We start from the raw sequence: 24,360 nt of genomic DNA on the forward strand, positions 1-24,360 counted from the left end.
GGGAGGCAGCCCGGGGGGGGTCGATAGGGTGGTGGGAAGATATGGGGCAGGCTGGGGGGTATATAGGGCAGTGTGGGGACATGGGGCAGGCTGGGGTGGGGTCTATGGGGTAGTGGGGGGACATGGGGGGCAGCCCGGGGGGCTCGATAGGGCGGGGGAGAGACATGGGGCAGGCTGGAGGGGGGGTGTGGGGCAGGCTGGGGGGTATATAGGGCAGTGTGGGGACATAGGCCAGGCTGGGGTGGGGTCTATGGGGTTGTGGGGGGACATGGGGGGCAGCCCGGGGGGCTCGATAGGGCGGGGGAGAGACATGGGGCAGGCTGGAGGGGGGGTGTGGGGCAGGCTGGGGGGTATATAGGGCAGTGTGGGGACATAGGCCAGGCTGGGGTGGGGTCTATGGGGTTGTGGGGGGACATGGGGGGCAGCCCGGGGGGCTCGATAGGGCGGGGGAGAGACATGGGGCAGGCTGGAGGGGGGGTGTGGGGCAGGCTGGGGGGTATATAGGGCAGTGTGGGGACAAGGGGCAGGCTGGGGTGGGGTCTATGGGGCTGTGGGGGGACATGGGCAGCCCAGGGGTGGGGGGCAGGCTGGGGGCCCCATCTGGCAATGGGGAGACATGGGGCAGGTCCGTGGGGCGAGGGGGGCCGGGGGGGCTCCACGGGGCGGGGGGGGGCTCCGGGGGGGGCGATGGGGGCGGTCCATGGGGCGGATCTATGGGGCCCGGGGCTGTGTTTGCTCCTCCCGGCCCGCAGGGGGCCCCGGAGCCCGCCCCGCTCGGCGCCGGTGTCCGGGGCGGAGCCGGGGCCGGGATCATGCAGGTGCCGGGGACGGAGCCGACCCTTGGGGACCCCCTGGCGCGGCCCCGGGGGGTCCCACGGGGGGTTCGGGCTGGGCGCGGTCCGGGCGCGGCCCCGGGGGGTCCCACGGGGGGTTCGGGCTGGGCGCGGTCCGGGCGCGGCCCCGGGGGGTCCCACGGGGGGTTCGGGCTGGGCGCGGTCCGGGCGCGGCCCCGGGGGGTCCCACGGGGGGTTCGGGCTGGGCGCGGGCTGGGTGTGGCCCCCGGGAGGGTCCCACGGGGGGTTCAGGCTGGGTGTGGCCCCCGGGGGGGTTCGGGCTGGGCACGGTCCGGGCACGGCTCCCTGGGGGTTTACACGGGGGGGTTGGGCTGGGCGCGGGCTGGGTGTGGCCCCCAGGGGGGTTCCACGGTGGGTTCGGGCTGGGCGCGGTCCGGGCATGGTCCCTGGGGGGTCCCACGGGGGGTTCAGGCTGGGCGCGGGTTGGGTGCGGCCCCCAGGGGGGTCCCACGGGGGGTTCGGGCTGGGCGCGGGCTGGGTGTGGCCCCCGGGGGGGTTCGGGCTGGGCATGGTCCGGGCACGGCTCCCTGGGGGTTTACAAGGGGGGGTTGGGCTGGGCACGGGCTGGGTGTGGCCCCCGGGGGGGTCCCACGGGGGGTTCGGGCTGGGCGCGGTCCGGGTGTGGCCCCCGGGGGGGTCCCACGGGGGGTTCGGGCTGGGCGCGGGCTGGGTGTGGCCCCCGGGGGGGTCCCACGGGGGGTTCGGGCTGGGTGTGGCCCCCGGGGGGGTCCCACGGGGGGTTCGGGCTGGGCGCGGGCTGGGTGTGGCCCCCGGGGGGTCCCACGGGGGGTTCGGGCTGGGTGTGGCCCCCGGGGGGTCACACGGGGGGTTCGGGCTGGGCGCGGGTTGGGTGCGGACCCCAGGGGTGTTCGGGCTGGGCACGGCCAGAGGCTGCCGTTGGGACGAGGTTGACTCGCGACCCGTTGGTGCCGGGTTGGTCCGTGGGCGATGCGCTCGGGGGCCCGCCTTGGGGCTGTGTGCCATGGGGCTGTGTGAGCCCGGTATCGCCTCACCCGTCAGTGGGGGGCCAGGCAGGGGGTCCCTCCGTCCCTGTTCGCCGCAGTAACGCGCCCCTGTGCCCACCAGGCGTCCGTGGCCAAGGACTCCGTGCAGGCGGCGGCCCAGAAGTTCCTGAACTTTGTGAATCGGGGCCCCTCCCCCTACCATGGTAAGGGGCTGGGGGAGCCTGGGGGAAAGGGGGTTGCGCCCGCGGCGGGGCCCCCCTGAGCCTGCAGCTGCTGCCCTGTCCAGGCTGTCACCCCATCGACAGAGAGCTGCCCCCTGGCAGTGCCTGTTGGAGCTGGACGGCAACACCGAGCTACCCACACCCCTCCGGGGGCCCCTTCGCCCCCTCCCGGCTCAAGCCTCTATTCCCATGGGGCTGGTGGGGGTAGCAGACACTCCCCAGCTGGTGGGGTAGGGGGAGAGACTGGCCAGACTCACCAGGGTGTTAAACCTGGGACACTGCTGCCCACGCCCGGCTCCTGGGCACCGGGCCCATTTCTCACACTGCCCTGGCACGGCTCCCTCCGCACCCCGGTGTCGCAACGCCTGTTCTCCTGCCCCAGGCTGCCCCCCTCCGCCCCCCGCCTCTCTCCCCTAGGTGCCCGCTCCCCCTGCCCGGAGCCAGGGCCTGCAGCCAGGCAGGGGACGCGGCAGGGCTGCAAGGAGCCAGCGTCCCCACTTGTTTATCAGAAGCCTGCGGGACGCGGCAGGGTGGAGTCCCCCCATCCCCCCCCGGGCAGCAGCCGCAGAGTGTGCAGTCTGGGGGGGTGGGGGGGAAGGTTTGGTGACAGAGCAGGTTGGGAATTCCAAGCCGGGGGGCTCCCAGTGCCAGCTGCCCAGCCCTGCTGAGTGCATGAGGATCCGGGGTGGCGGGGGTTTGGGGGGGAGGCTGTTTCCTCCTTGCTCCCCACTCCCTGACCCGAAGCAAAGTCCACTCCCAGACTCTTATCAGCACAGGCAGGGCCGATTCCCCAGGTGCTTGGCACCCGAGCCAGGTGCTGTGCGGGGGGAGCTGCCCTCTTAACCGCCTGCCCCGACTGGAGAGTCTGCACTCCCCTGCAGAGGACCCTGCAAAATCCCTCCCCTCCAGACAGTGGGGCTGTGGGGCTGAGTGGGGATGGCCCAAGGGGGCGGGGGCTGCGATGCCCATGCGCTGCTCTGTATGGACCCTTCTCACACCCGCTCAGGCACAGCACCCTGGCGAGGCACCGGCTGGCAGAGGAGCAGAACCACTTTCCTGCCGTCGGTGCCCACTGCCCCCTACGGGGGAGGGGCTGGCATGGCCCAGGGATGGGCTCAGTCTCCATGCTGCCCATTGTGACGGACTTCCCCGGGGTGCAACCTGGAACTGGGGTACTGCGGAGTCCTCTGTCTCACCAGCCTGGGCTCCCTATCCCACTGTGATGCTGTGACAAGCTGCAGACCCCTCCAGGTCCTGCACTCACACAGCCATCCCCAGGCAGGCACGCGCTTTGCTGAGTTACAGGAATGCTTCTCCTACCCACTCATGAACCCTCAATAGAGAGGCCCCAGCCAGTGCCCCCCAGCTTCCCAGCTTTGCGCCCCAGAACTGTACCATCAAGCCCTGGGCAGAAGCCTGGCCAGTGTTAGTTATGACCCAGTCCACCCCTACCTCCATGTGGAGGTGTCCTGCACCAGCCCCTGTTCCTGAGCAGATTTCCCTGCGCGCACTGTCTTAGGTAAAAAATACAAAACAGATTTTTTGACGACAGAAAGGTAGATTTTAAGTGATTCTAAGCAATAAGGGGACAGATCAGAGTAGATCACCTAAGAAGCAGAACCAAACGGCAAGCTGCGAGTTATAAACTAGAGAGGATTTGACCCAAGCATCCCACTGGTACAAGCGGCTCACCAATCTTCCATACACAGGCTGGGATTCCCTCCTTCCGCTGGGCCCCCTGCCCCCACACAGTCCTTGGTTTTCCAGGCATCTTTCCAGGAGCTGAGTTGAGGGGGGAGTGATGCCAGTGATGATGTCGCTTCCCCCCTTTTATGGCTTCTTCCAGCTTGCTGGAAAGATCCTTTGCTAGGAGTCCAACAGTCCCTGTTGTGTAGTCGCTCTCCGAGGGGTTTCCACTGTACCCAGTTCCTGTGAGTGTGTGTTCCCCTCAGTGGGCCGTCAGCACCGGTTGGCCTTTTTATTGTTGCACCTGAAGGGCTGCTGGTGGATGTTTTTAAGCTCCCGGCAGGTTTCAGAGGCTCACACGGATACAATTCGGACTCCAGATACAATGACAGCGCATACAATCCAACGGGAGAGTCATGGGCAACAGATCAAGACTTTTAAAATGACACCTCACAAGGCAGACTTCGTACCAAACGCATCATCGTCCTATCGCTGTGGCAAATCTGGGGAGGCCAGGGTGTTGCTTTGGGGTGCAGAACGGTAGACTTTAAGTGACTATAAGCAGTAAGCGTGGCGGTTTGTGTGGTTCCCCGCAGTGGTTGCCGAATGCCGGAGCCGCCTGCTGCAGGCGGGGTTCTGGGAGCTGAAGGAGGCTGAGCACTGGGACATCCAGCCCGAGCACAAGGTAGGGTAGGGGGCTGCCTAGGGCACGGGCTGGGGACATGGGGTGCTCTTGTTGCCCTGGCCTGTGGCTTTGGGGGCACAGTGCATTTGTGGGGGGAGGGGGCAGCTTGGTGGGGTGGGCCCAACTTCTCCCCACCTCCAGGAAAGGGCTGAGGGGGCCCTGGCCCCGAAGCCATTGGGATGGGCTTAGGCCAACACCACCACTGCTGCCTCTCCCCTTTTCTCTCAGTACTTCGTGACCCGGAACCACTCCACCCTGATCGCCTTCGCCGTCGGGGGCCGGTACCAGCCTGGCAACGGCTTCAGTCTGATTGGCGCCCACACGGACAGCCCCTGCCTCAGGGTGAGGGACCCCTCGCACCCGGGACGCCAGCTGCCTCCTCCCGCCCCGCCCCGGTTCCCCTGGGGCGCCTCCAGCCTCACCCGGCCCGCCCCGCCCCGGTTCCCCTGGGGCGTGTCCAGCCCGACCCGACCGGCCCCGGTTCCCCAGCTCCACCCGTGCTGGTTCCTCTGGGGCGCGTCCAGCCTGACCCACGCTGGTTTCCCTGGGGCTCCGTCCTTGCCTGCCCCATCACCCGCCACTCCCTGGCCTCTGCCTGGATCCCTTCCCCCGGGTCCCTCTGGAGCACCCCCTACCCTGCCGGGTGCTGGACACCCAGCCCTGCCCGGCTCTGGGGCCTCACCCAGGCTGGGATTGCCGTGGGGCAGGATCTCATGGAGCCTCGCTCTCCCGCCCCCAGGGCCTGGCTTCATGCCCATCCCAGAGCCCCGTCCTTGGTGGCCTCCCCACTGCTGCTGCCAGGGCCCGGGGGGCTGAGCCAAAGGTGCCCCCTCATGAGCAGTGCCCGGCCCGCTGGCTGGTGATGGGCTGCTGGCTCTCGCACAGGTGAAGCGTCGCTCCAAGAGAGGCCACGTGGGCCTGGTGCAGGTGGGCGTGGAGACCTATGGAGGTGGGATTTGGAACACGTGGTTCGACCGGGACCTGACTGTGGCCGGGCGGGTGATCGTAAAGGTGAGCCTGGGCTGGGCTGGGAGCCGCTCCCGGCCCGCAGCTCCGTGTCTGCAGGTCACAGCTCGTGGTGGGATCCACTCCCGTCCACGCATCCCGGATCCTAGAGTCCGTCTGTCCATCTGTCACACCCACGCTCCCCCTCGGAAGTCAGCAGGTTCCGACTCCCTACCCCACGCGGGGAACACACACCTCCCCCGTCTGCAGGGATATGGGCAGGGGTCCGGCACTGCCGCCCTCTTCACCCCACATGGTGGGCAGCTGGGCAGGCAGGTGCAGAGGGAACGCCCCAGGCAGGCAAAGACCCTCACCCCATGGATTAGATCCTTCCAGCCCCCATCCCTGCCCTTCCCCTGGAGGAGGGCTGACTCCTGTGGGTGGGCATGGGGAGGTCCCTGGGAAGGGCTCCCTGACCCGCCCTCCCTGCTGTGCTTTCAGGAGCTGGCTGCGGGGCGGCTGGAGCAGCGGCTGGTGTGGGTGGAGCGGCCCGTCCTGCGCATCCCCAACCTGGCCATCCACCTGCAGCGCAGTGTCAACGAGAGCTTTGGGCCCAACACGGAGCAGCACCTGTGAGCCGCCCCCCGGGGCTCGCCCAGAGCAGGAGGGTTCAGTGGGGCAGGCGTCCCCATCCCACGCCAGAGCATGGGCACTAATGTTCCCCGTGCTCTCCCCAGGGGCCTGGCCCGGCTGTGTGCCGAGAGGGCTCCACGGCCTGGCGGAGCTTCCTGCTCTTGCCCTGTGTGGTGGGACCCTCTCCAGCCAGCTCACAGCCCAGGTGTTCCCGGAGCACATGCTGCCAGGTCTGGGGGGCTGCCTGGGAGGCGCAGGGTACCGTGGGGGGCACAGAGATGGGGGGTGGATCGCAGGCCTGGGGCAGGGCTTCCCCCTCAGTCACTCCCAGGGCATCGGCGTCTGACACCCCTTTCTCTGCCAGTTGGCTGGTGAGCCCCCGGGGAGCAGGGCAAGGGCGCGCCCGGGGAAGGGCTTGCTCTGGCGATTGCCCCAGGATGTGGGAGCAGCCGAGCAGGGTTGGAAATGCCCAGGTGACCAACCAAGCCCTTTTCCCCGCAGGGTGCCCATCCTGGCCACTACCATCCAGGAGGAGCTGGAGAAGGGGGCACCCAAGGCTGGGGCTCCCTGCACTGCTGATGCCCAGGTGAGGCAGGAGGTCCCCTGGGGGTGTCAGAGCCCAGCTCCCCATCATGTGGGTTTGTGCACCGAGTGTCCCCTGCTCGGCATGCCGGGGGGCCCTGGGACAGGGGAAACCCAGCCAGGAGCTGCAGTGTTCCTGGGAGAGTCGGGGGGACTGGGGCCGGGCGGTGCTGCCCTGCGGGGACGGGGGTCTCGTGGCCTGTCCACAGCATTCACCTCCCCTGGGGGGCTCTGCTCTCTCCCCAGACGGAGCGGCATGCCCCCGTCCTGCTATCCCTGCTCTGCTCCCAGCTGGGCGTGAAGCCGGAGCAGATCGTGGAGATGGAGCTGTGTCTGGCGGATACGCAGCCAGCGGTGAGTGACCAGGACCCAGCCGGGGGGGCCAGGCAATGGCAAGGCAGCGGCTTCTCCCTCCAGCCCCAGGCTGACTGGCACAGGGCTGAGGGTAAAATCTGCTGCAAGGGTCCCTGCCCTGCTGGTGATGAGCTGCCTGGGTTGGGAGGAGGCAGGGACCATCCTTCATGTTGTCACAGATCCACAGGATCGGGGCTATGCCCCCAGCTTTGGGTCAGTCCCTTGGTGTGATGGGCCAGACCCCCCAGGGTCCCACTCTTTCCCTGGGATGACCCACGCGGCCTCCCCACCTCCTAGGCTGGACCTGTGGGCGCCAGCCTCCTGCTGCACCCCGCCCAGCAAGTCCAGCTGAGACACCTGGGAGGGAGCAGTGCGCTGCTCAGGAGGAGGGTGCCTCCCCCAGCCCCATAGAATCAGAGATCAGGGCTGGAAGGGACCTCAGGAGGTATCTAGTCCAACCCCCTGCTCAAAGCAGGACCAATCCCCACTAAATCATCCCAGCCAGGGCTTTGTCAAACCGGACCTTAAAAACCTCTAAGGAAGGAGATTCCACCACCTCCCTAGGCAACGCATTCCAGTGCGTCACCACCCTCCTCGTGAAAGTTTTTCCTAATATCCAACCTAGACCTCCTCACTGCAACTTGAGACCATTACTCCTTGTTCTGTCATCTGCCACCACTGAGAACAGCCTAGATCCATCCTCTCTGGAACCCCCTTTCAGGTAGTTGAAAGCAGCTATCGAATCCCCCCTCATTCTTCTCTTCTGCAGGCTAAACAATCCCAGCTCCCTCAGCCTCTCCTCATAAGTCTTGTGTTCCAGACCCCTAATCATTTTTGTTGCCCTCCGCTGGACGCTTTCCAATTTTTCCACATCCTTCTTGTAGTGAGGGGCCCAAAACTGGACACAGTACTCCAGATGAGGCCTCACCAATGTCGAATAGAGGGGAACGATCACGTCCCTCAATCTGCTCGCTATGCCCCTACTTATACATCCCAAAATGCCATTGGCCTTCTTGGCAACAAGGGCACACTGCTGACTCATATCCAGCTTCTCGTCCACTGTCACCCCTAGGTCCTTTTCTGCAGAACTGCTGCCGAGCCATTCGGTCCCTAGTCTGTAGCTGTGCATTGGGTTCTTCTGTCCTAAGTGCAGGACTCTGCACTTGTCCTTGTTGAACCTCATCGATTTCCCTAGGGAGGAGGTGGAGTCTCCATCCTTTGAGGTGTTTAAGGCCCGGCTTGACAAAGCCCTGGCTGGGATGATTTAGTTGGGGTTGATCCTGCTTTGAGGACTAGATACCTGCTGAGGTCCCTTCCCACCCGGATAGTCTGTGATTCTAGGAGGCACACTGGACTGCTGCAGACACTGCATCTGTGTGGCCAGGGTTGCGACTAGGCTGCCTGCTCTGCTGCTGATGGTGACGTGGGGTCCCTGCTCTTGACCTCCCCGCGGGGCTCCACCGTCCCCCACTGTCCTTCCCGCACCAGCTCCCTCCTGGGGCCAGTGTGGCTACTGTGCACTTCCCCTGGGAGCAGCCTCTGCTGCGCCCCCCCAGCCTTCAGGGCCTGGTGTCTGCACTCCTCAGGCCGAATGTCTGCGGCCCCCAACCTCTGGGAGTGAGCGCTCGGGAGCCTGGCATGGAGGGACGCCCGCGGCTCATCCACACGTGCCCTGAGGTCCCAGCCAAGCCAGTCCCCAGCTTGTGCCCGCCTCGGAGGCTGCCCCCCACTCCCTGCAGCAGAGCCCCCAGGGCAATCCCCAAGCAGGGCTGGGGTCAGTCCTCAGGCGGTGTGCAGCTGGGGCAGGAGCCGGGCTCCCCAGGGTGCCGGTACCCCTGCAGCCCCGCTCCTGGAGGGTGGGACTTGCCCAGGGCGTGGTGGGGCAGCGCCCAAGCACCTGGCTCTGTGCATGCGTGCAGGGGCCCAGCCGGGGCGCCGGTGGGAACTGGGCCCAGAGCCCTGCTAGGATGGGACTGCCCGGCTCCACCAGGTCCCCCAGCCCGCATGACGGACTCCGTTTGCTCGCTCCCTTTCAGACATTAGGTGGCGCCTTCGATGAGTTCATCTTCTCCCCCCGCCTGGACAATCTGCACAGCTGCTACTGCGCCCTGCAGGTGAGTGGGGGCTGCCCCGGGGAGACTGTGCCCCACCCCAACCCCGACTCTGCGCTCCTCTCTGGGGTCGCGGCTGCACCCGTCTCTGGGGGGCGGGGTGTCAGCAGGGCCCTGTGGGGACTCCCCTTCTGGCAGGACGGCGGCGGGGCCAGGCACATGTCGGGGTGGAGGGGCTGTTTGCCCGGCGCTTGCTCGGCCGGTGGCTCTGTGGGCTCTGCCCCAGGAATGCCCCATGTTCTGTCCCCTGCAGGCCCTGATCAGCTCCTGTGAGGCTCCCGGCTCCCTCTCCCGGGAGCCCAACGTCCGCCTGATCGCGCTGTACGACAACGAGGAGGTGAGCGGACGTGGGGCGGTGACGTGCTCCAGCTGAGAACTGAGCTGGGGGCGGGGAGATTGGGAGGGGGGAACCTGCACTCTTCCCCCTCCTGAAGCACTTCACAGCACAGCGCCCCCAGCAGGGCAGGGACTGGGAGGAGCAGATCCATCTTCTCTCCCCCCCACCTCCACCCCAACCCCCACGTCCGGAGATTCCCAGGGCAGCCACTGCCGGTGCCTTTCCCTGCACCAGCCGGGCAATAGCCCAGGCACACTCATCCCATGTTGGGTGTCACGGACCCCCAGGATCAGGGCCAGGGCCCCAGCGGTGAGAGAGGCCCCCAAGGGGTCTGTCTCCGCCTCCAGGAGAAGCCACGCAACTTCACCGCCTCCTGGGGCTGGACCTTTGGGCCTGTAGCCTCCCTGCACCCCCACCATGAGCTCCAGGCAGCAAGTCCCCCTGAGACAGACCCCGATGGAGACTTGTACCATCTTGGGGGGCAGCACCCCCTCCCCCAGGATCTGCAGGGACACACAGCCAGCGCAGGCCAACAGGCGGGTTAGTCACCTGGACCAACACAGGGACACCTTAGCTCAGCCCAGAGAATTAAAGGTTAAAGCATCGTCCGTTCTGGTCAGCCAGCGCCCATCCCAGCTGTAGTGAACCCCACTGTTCAGACTCCATCTGTCTCTGTCTGGCCTCCTTGGGCAGAGTCCAGGTGAGCCCTGACTCCTGCCAGCAGCCTGCTCTGATCCCCTACCTCACTCCTCCCCCATCCTCTGTCCTCAAACTGGAGGATGTTCCCCAGCCTCCCTGGGGGGAGGTCAGGAAATCCACCCCCTCTCGGGCGCTGGTTGTGGGTGCCAGTGTCCTGTGACTGGCTTTGCCATTGTGTCTTCTGGGATTCCCCATTGATATGGGGTCAGGCTCCACCAGTGTTTTTTAATGACCCATCCCTGCTCAGACAGCCAGGCGACATGCACATGGATGTCTCTTAGCCTCCCTGAGAGCAAACCGTCCTTCCCCTCCACTACTCCTGGGGGAATTCTGTGCCAAAAAATTAAAAATTCTGTTCACAATATTTTAAAATTCTGCATATATAATACACATACACAATATAATCACAGCAGTTTCAATTATTTTTGGTAATTTATTTCAAAATACTTGTCAGCAAGTATGTCTGTAACAATACAGACAACAAAAAAGATTCAGGAAATGTTTTTTGACAAATAGATTCCTTACTAGGCATATTAATGCAGGACTCTGAGTAATAATTCATTTAAACTACAATACAGAACTGTATTTCCCACACCCCTCAGAAGCAGTGTAAAGGCTTGGGGGAGTCAGAGGTAACGGAGGAGCTGAGGTAGAGGGAAGTAAATTGCTGGGAAGGAGCCTGGGTGTGAACTTGGAGGGTTGTTGAGTATGGGTGTGAAAAGTATGGAACAGGTTTTTTGAGGGGGCGGGGAGAGACTGTTAGGGAGCTTCCCCCATGCAGACCCTGGCTAACCCCTAGCCTTTCCCATTCAGTCAGGCACATGTGCCGCTGTCCCCATGTGTTCTTGCACCCCTACTCAGACACCCACTCCCCACATCCCCATGTGGTCCTGCACCCCTCCCCCTGTCCCCATGTAGCTCTGTACCTCCTCCCCTTCCCCATGTGTCTCTGTGCCCCCACTCAGCCACCCCTGTGCCTATGTATCCCAGTACTCCCTCCCCCGTCCCCATGAGTCTCTGTGCCCCCCAGCCACTCCCCTGTTGCTATGTAGCTCTTTGCACCCCCTCCCCCCTGTGGCCCTGTGCCTCCACTCCCATTTAGCCCCTGCCCCAGTCTGTCCTCCCCTGCTAGCCCTCATGAGCCCCTGTATGACCATCCCCCAGGCACCCCACGCTGTCCGTCTCCGCAAAGCTCCTGTCTCCTGACCTGGCCTGCTGTGGAGAAGGCAGACTCTTTTTCTTCCCTCGCTGGCTGGGAGCTGCTGCTGTGTTCTGTCACCACAGCACTCTCTGGTGGGCAAAACATGGAAGGGCAGACGTTATTTTCTGCGGGGAGCTGCTGCTCTGTTCTTGTGACACAGCGCCCTCTGGTGGGCAAAAGGCAGAACTGCAGCAACATTTTGGCAGAAGCTTTTTTCTGCACAAAAAAATTTAAAAATATATGCATGGCTCATCAATTACGCACACATGCATCAAGTTCTGTCCCTAGGCAGGGCCCTGCACACCTGGCTGAGTCCCCAGGCGTGTCTGCCTTCTCTCAGTGGGTCAGTTGTGTTGCTGATGGTCCTTAATGGGCCACCCAGCAGGCTAGGCAGAGCTGACCCCAACTTGTCTGGGGTGTCCCCCAGAAGCAGAGCACAAGTTTGAAATACAGACAGTACAGAGCCAATATTTGTAACTTTAAATACAAAAATGATACCCACAGACAGACAGCATCATCCTAACCAGCAAGTCATAACCTTGTCTTAAACACTATATTTGACCCCCTTTGTACAAGATTTGGTGCCACTACAGGACCTTGGTTGCAACGATGGTCTATACGGTCCCAGTTCATGTCAATAACGTCACTGGAGGGAGCCCAGGGCCGGGCTAGCAGGGGGCTGCGGGTCGGGAGTGAGGGGCACTGGCAGGGCTGTGGGGGAGCCCAGGGCCGGGCTAGCAGGGGGCTGTGGGTCGGGAGTGAGGGGCACTGGCGGGGCTGTGGGGGAGCCCAGGGCCGGGCTAGCAGGGGGCTGCGGGTCGGGAGTGAGGGGCACTGGCGGGGCTCTGGGGGAGCCCAGGGCCAGGCTAGCAGGGGGCTGCGGGTCGGGAGTGAGGGGCAGGAGGCTGGCGTTGCAGCCGCAGAGGGAGGTGCGTTCCCACGGAGTGGGGATCTGGCTCCTGCTGGGACGTGGGGCCAGGAACAGCCTGGGGGAAACGGGGCGCCGTTCCTGTGTGGTCCTGGGGCAGGCCGCGAATGGGCTGCCCTGGGGGTGGGTCCGAGGCCCCCTGCTGCCAGCCGCGCTGACCAGGCCCTCCCTGCAGGTGGGCTCGGAGAGCGCGCAGGGCGCCGAGTCCCTGCTGACGGAGCTGGTCCTGCGCCGCATCTCGGCCACACCCCAGAACCTGACGGCCTTCGAGGAGTCCCTGGCCAAGTCCTACCTGATCAGCGCCGACATGGCCCACGCTGCCCACCCCAACTACCTGTGAGTGACCGGGGGGAGCGGCACGGGAAGGCCTCGCGGGGGGAGGGCAGTTTGCCCCCAGGGCTGGCTGGGGAGCAGATGGGGCCTGGGGGCAGCCCAGGACTAATGCTCCGCTTCTGTTGCAGGGACAAGCATGAGGAGAATCACCGGCCGGCCTTCCACAAGGTGAGTGCAGCCCCCTCCCTGCGGCAGGGACTGGGGGCTCCCTCGGGGCGGGGGCTGGGGGGAGCTCTCCCTGCACCCCCTGACAAGGGCCAGGCTCTTCAGATCCAGGGCCCTTCCCCAGTGCTTGCCTTGCTCCGGCCAGCTGGGGATCAGCTGGGGCCCCCGATCCTGGCTTGGCACGAAGCCCCCGTCTGCTGGCTGCTCTGAGACCGCCGCAGCCTGTGCTGAGCCTTGAGCCAGCCCCCCGCGGGGTTCCTGGGTGTGTGGCCCAGCCGGCGCCCCATTGGGCTGCAGAGCACGGGCGCTCCAGGGGATTGGGGAAGGACCTCAGCCTTGCCAGTCATGGGACACCAGTGCCGCACCCCTGCTCAGGGAGGCCGAGGGCAGGCAGCTTTGCTGGGAACTGGGGCAGGTCCCGCTGCCAGGGGGTGCTGCTCTCCCAGCTAGGGGTCAGGGCCAGGCTGAGTCTGGATGTTTGCACAGGGCCCCGTGATCAAGGTGAACAGTAACCAGCGCTATGCCTCCACGGCTGTCACCGAGGCAGTGATCCGGGAGATCGCGGGCCGCGTCGACGTCCCCCTGCAGGTAAGTGCCCTGGCCCTGGCCAGCCTGAGCGCCGCCAGGGGATCCCACTCTTGTGGGCTGTGGCCATGAATCGGTCACACCCCGTGGTCACTGGCAGAATGGTCTCCCTGCCTGGGGAATCTCCAAGTCAGGGAACCACAGGGTCTGGTCTGTGCCCAGCCTCCCAGGAGTGCCCCAAGGCCCCCCCACACTTCCACAGGGCCAGCCTTTGGCCTGCACCACTCCCAGACTGCCTTCGGGCACCGGTGATCCCTGCTCTTTTCATGGCTTCCTGCAACAAGTCCAGCCAGGCCAGACACCCGCAGGAGGCTTTGTTCTCCCCTTTGGGGTGCAGTGCTCCAAGCCAGTGTCTGCAGTGAGGTCAGGCAACCCTGGGGGTGCAGTGCTCCCAGTCAGTGTATGCAGTGATACCTGGCAGCCCTGGGGGTGCAGTGATCCGAGACAGTGTCTGCAGTGAGGCTGGACAGCCCTGGGGTGCAGTGCTCCCAGACAGTGTCTGCCGTGAGGCCTGGCAGCCCTGGGGGCTCAGTGCTCCCAGACAGTGTCTGCAGTGAGGCCTGGGGGCTCAGTGCTCCCAACTGGTTTCTGCAGTGAGGCTGGACAGCCCTGCAGACATCCCAATCCCTGCTCTGTGACTGAACCAAGGGAGCCTCGAGCATCTGGGACAGGAGTTTGTTCAGCCCTTTTCTTCAAAACCCGCAGTGAAGGGGATTCCCCAGCCCCCCTTGGGAGCCTGCTCCGGAGCGTGACTCCCCTGAGCATTGGAAAGCTTTTCCCGGTCGCTAACCTCAGTCCCCCTGGCTGCAGGTTCAGCCCACTGCTGCTTGTCCTGCCTTCTGGACACGGAGAACAACCGGTCCCCGAGCTCTTTCGAACAGCCCCCAACGAATTGGAAGCCAGTTCTCAGGCCCCTGCAAGCTTCCTTTCTCCACACTGGGCATGTCCAGGCTCTTTAGTCTTTGCTCACAAATCAGGGTTTCTAAACCTTTGATCAGGTTTGTTGCTGGGCACTGGGCTCCCCCCATCTTTCCTCACGGGCAGCGCACGGAGCTGGGTACAGCGCTGCCGCTGAGGCCTCACCATGCCAAGCAGAGCAGCACAGGGACCTCCAGTGTCTACACACGATGCTCCTGTTCGCCGTTGCATCGCTTCCATTGTGACCCCCAGGCCTTTTCAGCAGTGCGACCACTGAGCCAGTTAGTCCCCAGTTTGTACTTGTGCATCTGAGTTTTCCTCCCTACGCGTGGTACTTTGCACTTGTCTCTATTGAATTCGTCTTGTTGATTTCAGACCAGTTCTGCAGTTCTCAAGGTCGCTTTGGATTCTAATCCTGCCTCCAAAGTGCTTGTGACCTCTCCCAGCTTGGTGTCCTCTGCACATTTCATAAGCATCCTCTCCACTCCATTATCCACGTCATGACTGAAAATATTGAATAGTGCCAGACCCAGGGCTGACCCCTGCAGAACCCCACCAGATCCACACTCCCAGTTTGACAATGAACCCTGGATAACTACTCTTAGGGTATGGCCTTTCAGCCAGTTGTGCACCCCCCGGATAGTAATTTCATCCAGACCACATTGCCCTAGTTTGTTTAGGAGAATGTCACGTGGGACTGTGCCAAAAGCCTTACTGACATCCAGATATATCCCGTCCACTGCTTCCCCCAGCCACTGGGCCAGTGACCCTGTCAAAGGAGGAAGTTCAGTCGGTTTGACGTGATTTTCTTGGCAAATCCATGCTGGCTACTCCTTATAACCCCAGTAGCCTCCAGGTGCTGACAAACTGATTGTTTCATAATTTGTTCCAGGATCTCCCCAGGTCTGGAAGTGAGACTGACGGGTCTGTAACTCCCCAGGTTCTCTTACTCCCCTTTTTACATGTCTTCCCTTCTCCAGCCCTCCAGGAGCTTTCAGAAATAGTTGCTCACCGTTCCGATTGCTTCGGCTAACTCCTTAAGTAGCCTCGGCTGAATGTCACAGCCCCTGCCGGCCTGGATAAGCCCAACTCCTCCAAATCGTCACGAACCTGCTCCTTCCCTCTGCTGGCTTCGTCCGTCCCCCTTGTTGCTCACAGTGATTGTGTGGAGTGTCTGGTCACCGTGAACCTTTCTAGTGAAGCCTGAAGCAAAATAGACATTAAACACCTCAGCTTCTTGAGCACCAGTTACTGGTGCCTTCCCCGCTCGGCAGAGGACCTGCCCTTGCTCCGAATGTGTTCGCAGCCCCTCCTCGTGCTGCTTGTCATGCCCCTGCTCCGTGAGCTCAGCCTGTGGCTCCGGCGTGGGCTGTTCCATGCTCCTTAGTCATCGGTTGGGTTCTACTTTTTGTAGGGTTCTTTCCTGAGTTCCTGGGGATGGAAGCCCCCCGTGCCCTGCTTCCCTAGCTCCCCTGGGCTGGCCTCCCCTCCTGCCTAGCCTCTCTTCGGACCCCTTCTGCCTTTGTTCTCCAGCCCGGCCTGCCGAGAGGCGTGCAGGGCAGTAACTTGCCGTAGTCAGTGCTCGGTCACTGAGGTTTCCGTTCAGAGATGCTGGTTCCAGCCCAGGCAGCCTCAGTGGCTGCCCCCGAATGCCTGGCCTGCTCTCCGTGTCCCGGGGAGCCCCCGGTTCTTCCCCACCATGGGGGGGCGCTGCCAAGGGGATAGGCCCAGAGCTGGAATAGTCCCAGGTTCCAAGGCCAGAAGGCACTTGGGGGACCATCTCTTCTGACCCCCTGTACGGCACAGGCCGGAGAACAGCCCCACGGTCGTCCTAGAGCAAGCTCAAAACATTCCCACACTCGTCTGCAGGGGGTGCTGGTGCACGTCCCTTGTTGCCCCCCGCTCCCCCCCCAGTGGGATGGCAGGGCTGGGGGACGCCCCTCGTCCGTGGGTGTCTGTGCGGCGGCTCTGCCGCTTACACCCCATGAGGGGACCCGCAGTGCTGGCTGCAGAGCCGAGACCCCCAGGGCTGAACGCGGTCCGAGGGAGAGGACACCCCAGCCCGAGCCAAGGGCCGGCAGGGAGGGAAGCGATGGGGCCAGATGCTCCCATTCCCCAGGGGCTGGTTCACCCTGCACTGCCCCTTCCATGCCATCCCCTCCCTCCTTGCTCGCCGTGGGGTTTCTATAGCAACCAGGAGGGGTCTGCGTGCCCCCCCACCCGAGTCACTGGGGTAGCAGGGCAGCCCAGGGAAGCCCCCCAGATGAATGGCTGCCCGGCGAGGAACCTCTGCTCCCCTGCTCTGTTGCCCCCTCCCCTGGGGCAGCCTGGGGCGGGAGGGGGCAGCGCTGAGGGGCTCACAGCCCGCCTGCTCCAGGATGTCGGGTCTGCACTGAGCCCCGAGGGTCGTTATCTGGGCTCGTCAGTGGAATGCCAAGGCCATGGTTAGCTGGGAGCCCAGCCTGCCTGGGGCTGCTCCCCAAGGCACTCATGGGGGCTGAGGAGTTGGGGGAATGGTCCTTACTCTTCCCCCCACCCCCCGCCCCCCCTGTTCTTCTGCCCGTCCCAGGAGTTCATGGTGCGGAACGATGTGCCCTGCGGGACCACCATCGGGCCCATCCTGGCCTCCCGCCTGGGGCTGCGGGTCCTGGACATCGGCTGCCCGCAGCTGGCCATGCACTCGATCCGCGAGATGTGCTGCACCTCCAGCGTGCTGCAGAGCATCACCCTCTTCCAGGTGAGAGCACCCCCTGCGCCCCACCCCCCTGCAGCCCATCCCCCCACCCCCCTGTCCCCCCACAGCCCACCCCCTGTCCCCCCTGCACCCCTACAGCTCCAGGGACTGCAGAGCATCCCCCTCTTCCAGGTGAGAGCACCCCCTGCGCCCCACCCCCCTGCAGCCCATCCCCCCACCCCCCTGTCCCCCCACAGCCCACCCCCTGTCCCCCCTGCACCCCTACAGCTCCAGGGACTGCAGAGCATCCCCCTCTTCCAGGTGAGAGCACCCCCTGCGCCCCACCCCCCTGCAGCCCATCCCCCCACCCCCCTGTCCCCCCACAGCCCACCCCCTGTCCCCCCTGCACCCCTACAGCTCCAGGGACTGCAGAGCATCCCCCTCTTCCAGGTGAGAGCACCCCCTGCGCCCCACCCCCCTGCAGCCCATCCCCCCATCCCCCTGTCCCCCCACAGCCCACCCCCTGTCCCCCCTGCACCCCTACAGCTCCAGGGACTGCAGAGCATCCCCCTCTTCCAGGTGAGAGCACCCCCTGCGCCCCACCCCCCTGCAGCCCATCCCCCCCACCCCCTGTCCCCCCTGCACCCCTACAGCTCCAGGGACTGCAGAGCATCCCCCTCTTCCAGGTGAGAGCACCCCCTGCGCCCCACCCCCCTGCAGCCCATCCCCCACCCCCTCTGCCCCCCCACACCCCACCCCCTGTCCCCCTGCACCCCTACAGCTCCAGGGACTGCAGAGCACCCCCCTCTTCCAGGTGAGAGCACCCTCTGTGCCCCACCCCCCTGCAGCCCATCCCCCCACCCCCTCTGCCCCCCTGCACCCCACCCCCTGTCCCCCTGCACCCGTACAGCTCCAGGGACTGCAGAGCATCCCCCTCTTCCAGGTGAGAGCACCCCCTGCGCGCCACCCCCCTGCAGCCCATCGCCCCACCCCCTCTGCCCCCCCACCCCCTGTCCCTCCACACCCCACCCCCGAAGCCCTTCCCCCCACCCCCTGTCCCCCTGCACCCCTACAGCTCCAGGGACTGCAGAGTATCCCCCTCTTCCAGGTGAGAGCACCCCCTGCGCCCCACCCCCCTGCAGCCCACCCCCCACCCCCCTGTCCCCCTGCACCCCACCCCCGTCCCCCTGCACCCGTACAGCTCCAGGGACTGCAGAGCATCCCCCTCTTCCAGGTGAGAGCACCCCCTGCGCGCCACCCCCCTGCAGCCCATCGCCCCACCCCCTCTGCCCCCCCACCCCCTGTCCCTCCACACCCCACCCCCGAAGCCCTTCCCCCCACCCCCTGTCCCCCTGCACCCCTACAGCTCCAGGGACTGCAGAGCATCCCCCTCTTCCAGGTGAGAGCACCCCCTGCGCCCCACCCCCCTGCAGCCCACCCCCCACCCCCCTGTCCCCCTGCACCCCACCCCCGAAGCCCATCCCCCCCCACCCTGTCCCCCTGCACTCCTCTGCCCCCGACCCATCCCCCCGCATCCCTTCCATCTCAGGGTGCTTCCGGGTTAAGTACCAGGGTCCCCTGCAGCCCCTGGGTCCCCACCCCACACATGTGCTGACGCTCTGTGGACATTCAGCCAGGTCCTGCTGCCCTTGCCCCCCCTCCTCCCCCCGCTCCAGCCCCTCCCTGGCCATTTTCATCCCTGAATGGTTACCATAGCAACCTGCAGTGGCCTTGAGTCAGTGATTGGTTACTATGGCAACATCATCCAGCACGAAGTGAGTAGCTGGTTGCCATGGTAACGCTTGTATAACTGAACGGGGAGCAGCTGTTCCTCCCCCAGCCCCCCCCCCCCCCCCCCCCCCCCCCCCGGGCTCCCTGGCTGGTCTGACCCGGCCCTGGCCCCAGCCCTGATCTCTGCCTCTCTCCTTCCAGGGCTTCTTCAGCCTCTTCCCCGAGGTGAGCCGCGGCCTGCTGGTGGACTGAGCAGCGTGGGGTCGGGGGCTGAGCCGGGCCCTTCCCGAGCCGCCCGGGGGCTATTAAAGTGCATTCACCATTCACGGAGTGTGGCTCTGGGTGGGGTAGGGGAGCGGGAGTGATGTCATGAGCTCCCGCGGGGGCTGCGAACTTCCCCCCAGGAGTGCCCGGTGGGATAACTGGCGTCCAGACCCCCTGAGCTGCTGGCCTCTCCACCCTGCCTAGGGTGGGAAGTGGGCGCCCCCCCCTATCCTGGCCAGTTTCAGAGGAGGGGACCCCCGCACGTGTGTTTTGACCCACACAACCAGACCCTGGCTGGTTCATCAGCACCTGGTCCCACCTCGGGGGGAGCAGGTGTTAGTGGGGACCCTCCCCCTCAGGAAGGGGCAGGAGGGGAAGAGAAGAGCCCCCTCCCTCCAAGCCCCCAGAGGGGGAGGAACTGGGGGAATCACAGACTGAACCCTCTGTGCAGAGCAGGGACCCCCCCCCCCACCACCACCAACCCCCTTTGGGGTGGCAGAGGGAGATCGGCCTGGCCTGGCTGCTGCAGACCTGACAGCTGCTCTCTGGGCCGGCTTCACCCGGGGGTCCTGGCAATTTGGGGAGCGGTGGGGGGGGGCAGCCCCTCTGGATTGTGGCAGCTCCTGGAGCATTTGAGCTTTCACCGAAACCAAACCTCGTTCCGAACCTGCAGACCGTTGGAGTGGCTGGACCACAGCTGCCAGGGCAGAGCCTTCTCCCACCCCCAGCCAGTCCCAGGGGCTCAAGGCGGGGCGCCTGGCTGCAGAGGTGGCTGCTGCTGGGGCTCCCACCCCTGAGCTGGCCGGCAGTAGGGAGGCGCAGTGGGGAATGGGACATGACTGGCACTCGCTGGTCCGCTGGCTGGAGCCCCAGCACGGGGCCGTGGCTTCCTCTCTGGCTTCAGCCGCCCTGAGGGGCTGTGCAGGGCCCCCTGCCTCCCTCTGGGAACGCCAGCCTGTCCCCTCCCCAGAGCCCAGCTGGGACACAAACCCACCCCTGCAAACCAGGGGCGTCACCGTGCAGACACAGGACTAGCTGGACCCGAAGCGAGACATTCAGGCAGGAAAGAAGTTTTACGGGTGAGAGGAATTTACTTGGAACTGCTCCCCGGGGGCACGGCGGGTTCTCCATCCCTGACCTTAACATCCAGAGGGGCTGTGTCCCTAAACCAGCTGCTCTAGGGGTGATTGCAGGGCAGGTCGCTGGCCTGTGCTGTGCAGGGCTCAGACTACATCCACAGTGATCCCTTCCAGCCTTGCGATCTGTGTCTCTGTCTCTTTAACTCTGGAACCTAATGATGACAGGTGAAAGGACAGACTTGTTAGCTGCTGCTCCTGGCGGCAGAAACCTCCAGCTCCAGTAGGGCTGCTGGGGGACAAGCTGCGACTCTAAAGGGGCAGGTCCCAAAACGTTCAGTCCCTAATACAGGAGAGGGGGCAGCTGGGGAGAAGGGAGCGAGGGTGCCTCTGCTGGGGGGGAATCGGAAGGGCCCTGGGTCGTTTTGGGGGTCTCAGACAGGCAGGGGTTGCACGTCCGGAGGGGAACGTTTGTTTCGAACTGCCCTGGGAGCCGGTCCTGGTGCAGCGTCAGCGTGGGGGGCTGCTCGCCCTCGGCTTGTGGCTTGGCCCCCCAGGGTCAGAGCGAAGCGGCACCCTTGTCCGTGCCCCCCAGCCCCAGGGGAGTGGTTTAGCGGAGTACCACTGGGCACGGGGCCCCTCAGGGACAGAGCGGGTGAGGGCCCTGCTCTGGCCGTGCCTCCAGGCTGAGCTGGCAGGACGGGCGAGCCACGGCTTTTGCTGTGCATCCTGCTCCCAGAATGAGCATCCCCCTCCCACGTGGGGGGGAGCCCCCGGTTTAGAGCCCCCTTGGGCCGCAAGCTGGGTCGATGTCCCAGCAGCCAGGGCTTGGCAAAGGGCTCTCTCTCCTTAAGGGCCGAACGTTTCCCCTCTAGAGACGCAGCCTCGTCCCCTTGGGGCCCGGAGGTTTCTGCTCTGTGATCGGGCAGGGATGGGGTGAGCCGCAGCTACTCCCCTCCGCCTGCTCTCCTGGCTTCGCTCAGCCCCAGCTGCTGGGAGCGGCCCTCGGGCGGTGAGCTCTGGGCCCTGGCCTGCAGGCTGTGGGGCAGGGAGAAGAGGCCAGGAGGGTGGCTGCCTGCTCCTTGACCCTTCTGGCCTCTTGGCACCAGGTTTGATCCCCGGAGCATGGCTTGCTGGGAAGCCTCATCCGCTGGCTGCTTTGCTTGCCCTGACCTGCCCCAGCCCAGCGCTGCACTCGCGAAGGAGCCGGGGGCTGTAGGTCACTGCTACGGTACCGGCCCCCGGGCTGCGCAGGGATCTGGACGTGGCCGTGACGCTCTATGAAATCGGCAGCCGCCTGCAGCCGGGGCCGTGCGGACGCTCCGCCGTAACAGCCAGCAGCAGCTGCGGGCAGACGCTGGTCTCCTTGGTCCGACCTCCGGGCGCCAGGAGCGTTGCCTTGTGTCCGAAAACAGGAGCGTCCGACTCCTTGCCTTGGACAAACCCCTGGCCGGCGAGCTCAGGGGGGCAGGGCCTGGCTGTTCTGTGAGCGGCTCTGGCCACGGGTATCAACCTCGTCCTTCAGGCATAAACCCAGCGGTGGCGGACGGGGCGCCCTGCCTCGAGTGCCCCTCGCCGCCCACGGTCCTGAGCAACACACCACTCGGGGGGCCAGGCTCTTGGGGGTGCGGATTGGCAGTGTCTCGCCCCTGTGCCCCCAGGTGCAGGGGGCTGCATTGCCCACTGCCAGGGGCGTTTGCCAGCCAACAGCCTCCATGTTAACTGCTGAGCTGTGGGGCGACCCCCAGCCCAGCTCAGCTGCTTGTGGGGTGCCAGATCAGCGCAGGCCGGAGCAGCCAGACACGGGAGCTGAAAGACGCTCCTGGCTTTAACTGCTCCTTTCACCCTGCAGCGTGGGGTGGGGCAGCAAGGATGGGAGGGAGCTGCTGTAGGCCGAGACTCTCCCTCCTGTCTAACAAAATTCCTTGGTCCTGTTAGACAAAAGCCGTGTTCGGCGATTCCTCCCCTCGTAGGGCACCGGCTCGGCCCGGAGGGGCCACCCCTGAATGGCTCTGCCAGCCGCTGGCTCTGAACCTGCCTCCAGCCACGTGCCAGTATTCGGACATGACCTGCCTGGCTTCTCAGCCCGCCTCTGCCCCTGCCCGTGCTCGGCCATCGCCCGTGGCCAGGCCGCGTCCCAGCCCTGGAGGCGAGGAGCCGTTGGCTAATGCTTGTAGCGGGCCAATTAGTTCCGTAGAGCGGCCGCTCGGCTCCAGGGAAGCTGAGAGGCTCTTTCTGTTTCCGGCTCTAAACTCCTCACGTTGATTCCGCTCGCCTTGAAAAGGGCAGGACCTCCCTGGGGCAGGGTCGGGTGAGGGGTCCGGCTTTGGGGTCCTCTGAGCTAGGGGTGTCTGAGCTACATTCCCCTAGAAGCACCGTGTTCCCAAATCAATTGGTTCTGCTTTGGGCACCCGCCGGAGCTCCAGCTGCGGCTCAGATCAGGCCCCAGCCGGTCTCAGTCGCTCGGCATTTCTCCCAGCCGCCCCTCTGGGGGCGCAATAAAGGCAGAGCCTGGCTTCTAGACCAGCCTGGCTTGGAGACTGGCACGTACTTGTGCACCAAGCCCAGGTTATGGTTATGGAACTTGAGCTGCCCCAACGTGCTGTGAGTTCAAACCCTCCCTGGGGCAGATATTGGCAAATGATCTGTAGACAGCTGCCAGTGCTCCCGGTCCCTGTCCCCCCTGCAGTGGGCAAGCCCTTGCCCAGGGAGGTGGTGCTGGCCTGCACTGGGCGTGGGGCCTGCTAGAATCTGTATGAAGATCCAGGCCTGAGGTGGTCTGTGGTTTAATAGGGATGAGGCTCTCTATTTATATCACTGCCTACGAGCCCTCATCATGCAGCAGAACCCCCGTCCGCCGTTCAGACGGAGAGCAAAGGGGCAGGTCCTGCTCCAGCAAGCTGACGCTCTGAGGAAGAGACAAGAGATGGGGTGGACAGCTAGGGAGTGCCAGGAACAAGGAGCTTGGCAGCTTGGCAGGCTGTGGGCTCAGCACACTGCAGCCTAGCGAGGTCGTTTCTGTCGGGCTCTTGGCAAAGGAGCGCTTTGAGGAAGGTGGACGATGAGGTAGCTTTGGGGGTGTTTATGGGGTGCACCTCTGTGACCCAGGAACTGCTTGGAGCCAACTGGCAGGGGGCATGAGGGGTGCACAGGGGTTTGCAGGTGTCCTCTGGGTCTGATGGCTTTAGAATAGTGTGCCGCAGGCTGGCATGGGGGCTCTCCCAAGAGCCCGTAAAGCTCTGGTCACCACAGTCAGTGTGACAGGTAGGTACAGCTAGTCACAAAGTGATGTATCTACCCTGGAAGCCGCGTTCTTAAGGTGTGCGAATTCAGACGGGTCACCAGCAGGTGACAGACAGGTCCTGGTTGGGCAGGGGTAGGAGACACTCCTCTCCCTGGCGGGTCCTTGTCCACTGTGTGTCTCACAATGTCAGTCTGTCCACACAGGGAACCCCCCGGCTCATCAAACCTGCAAAGTTGGCAAGAGACCACAAAACCAAGTTATTGACATAAACTCTGACCGTGTAGATCATTGTTGCAATCAAGGTCCTGCAGTTGCACCAAATCTTGTACAAAGGAGGTCTAGGACGGTGTCCATGGAGAGGTTGTGATTCGCTGGGTAGGATGATGCTGTCTGTATGTGTGTACCATTTTGTAGTTGACGTTTGGATATTGGCTCTGCACTTGTATCTCAATGTGTTTGATTCTAAGTAGCCTCAGGGAAGCATTTGGTCAGCTCCTTGAGCAAGGGCAATTCTCAGTAAGTGCCCAATCAGGAAACACTTAACTGACAATGGACTTTGGGAGACGCCAATCCACACCTGAGCCTTCCTGGGAAGGTTCAAACTCACATGTAAACAATGGCATCCCGGCCTGCAAACTGAGTCATGCTCGGACATGTGACTCGCCCATGTGACTCCAGACTCCATCTTCCTGCTGTGATCTTCCACAGTCAGAACAAAGGGGTCCTTCCACAGGGCAGAGGATATAAAAGGCCCTGAAAACCCCTCCATCTTGTCTTCAATCCTGCTTCTGACCTCTGAAGGAACCTTGCTACAAACTGAAGCTTTGAACCAAGGACTGAAGGACCCATCCCAGCTGGGGATGTTCTCCAGAGACTTGATTTAAACCTGCCGTTTATTCCATCACTGCTACAAGCCTGAACCAAGAACTTTGCCGTTACTGTATGTCATTGATTCCTTTAACCAATTCTAGCTCTCATCTCTATTTCTTTCTTTTTGTGGATAAACCTTTAGATTTTAGATTCTAAAGGATTGGCAACAGTGTGATTTGTGGGTAAGATCTGATTTGTATATTGACCTGGGTCTGGGGCTTGGTCCTTTGGGATCGAGAGAACCTTTGTTCTTTTACTGGGGTGTTGGTTTTCACAACCATCTGTCCCCATACCGAGTG

The 24,360-nt window shown here is 64.0% G+C and overlaps 1 protein-coding gene across 1 annotated transcript; it reads left to right on the plus strand.

Moving 5' to 3' along the window:
- Positions 1-713: 713 nt before the first annotated feature.
- On the plus strand, positions 714-18,931 carry DNPEP (aspartyl aminopeptidase). Its single transcript, XM_073304822.2, has 15 exons — positions 714-818; positions 1,941-2,022; positions 4,323-4,411; positions 4,640-4,753; positions 5,297-5,422; positions 5,858-5,988; positions 6,491-6,575; positions 6,818-6,925; positions 8,962-9,039; positions 9,290-9,373; positions 12,377-12,537; positions 12,663-12,702; positions 13,186-13,287; positions 16,772-16,939; positions 18,809-18,931. The coding sequence occupies exons 1-15, from the start codon at positions 714-716 to the stop codon at positions 18,857-18,859; spliced, it is 1,524 nt and encodes a 507-aa protein (XP_073160923.1). The 3' UTR covers positions 18,860-18,931.
- The last annotated feature ends 5,429 nt before the right edge of the window (positions 18,932-24,360 follow it).

The sequence above is a fragment of the Lepidochelys kempii genome, chromosome 11, assembly GCF_965140285.1.
Source record: "Lepidochelys kempii isolate rLepKem1 chromosome 11, rLepKem1.hap1, whole genome shotgun sequence".
Taxonomy (NCBI): domain Eukaryota; kingdom Metazoa; phylum Chordata; order Testudines; family Cheloniidae; genus Lepidochelys; species Lepidochelys kempii.

Excerpts from the sequence above, each read along its gene's own strand:
- DNPEP (XM_073304822.2), top strand. The coding sequence starts at position 714 with ATGGGGCCCGGGGCTGTGTTTGCTCCTCCCGGCCCGCAGGGGGCCCCG. Across the intron at positions 819-1,940 it reads CCGGGGCCGGGATCATGCAG|GCGTCCGTGGCCAAGGACTC; the intron begins GTGCCGGGGACG and ends TGTGCCCACCAG. Across the intron at positions 6,926-8,961 it reads TGGCGGATACGCAGCCAGCG|ACATTAGGTGGCGCCTTCGA; the intron begins GTGAGTGACCAG and ends GCTCCCTTTCAG.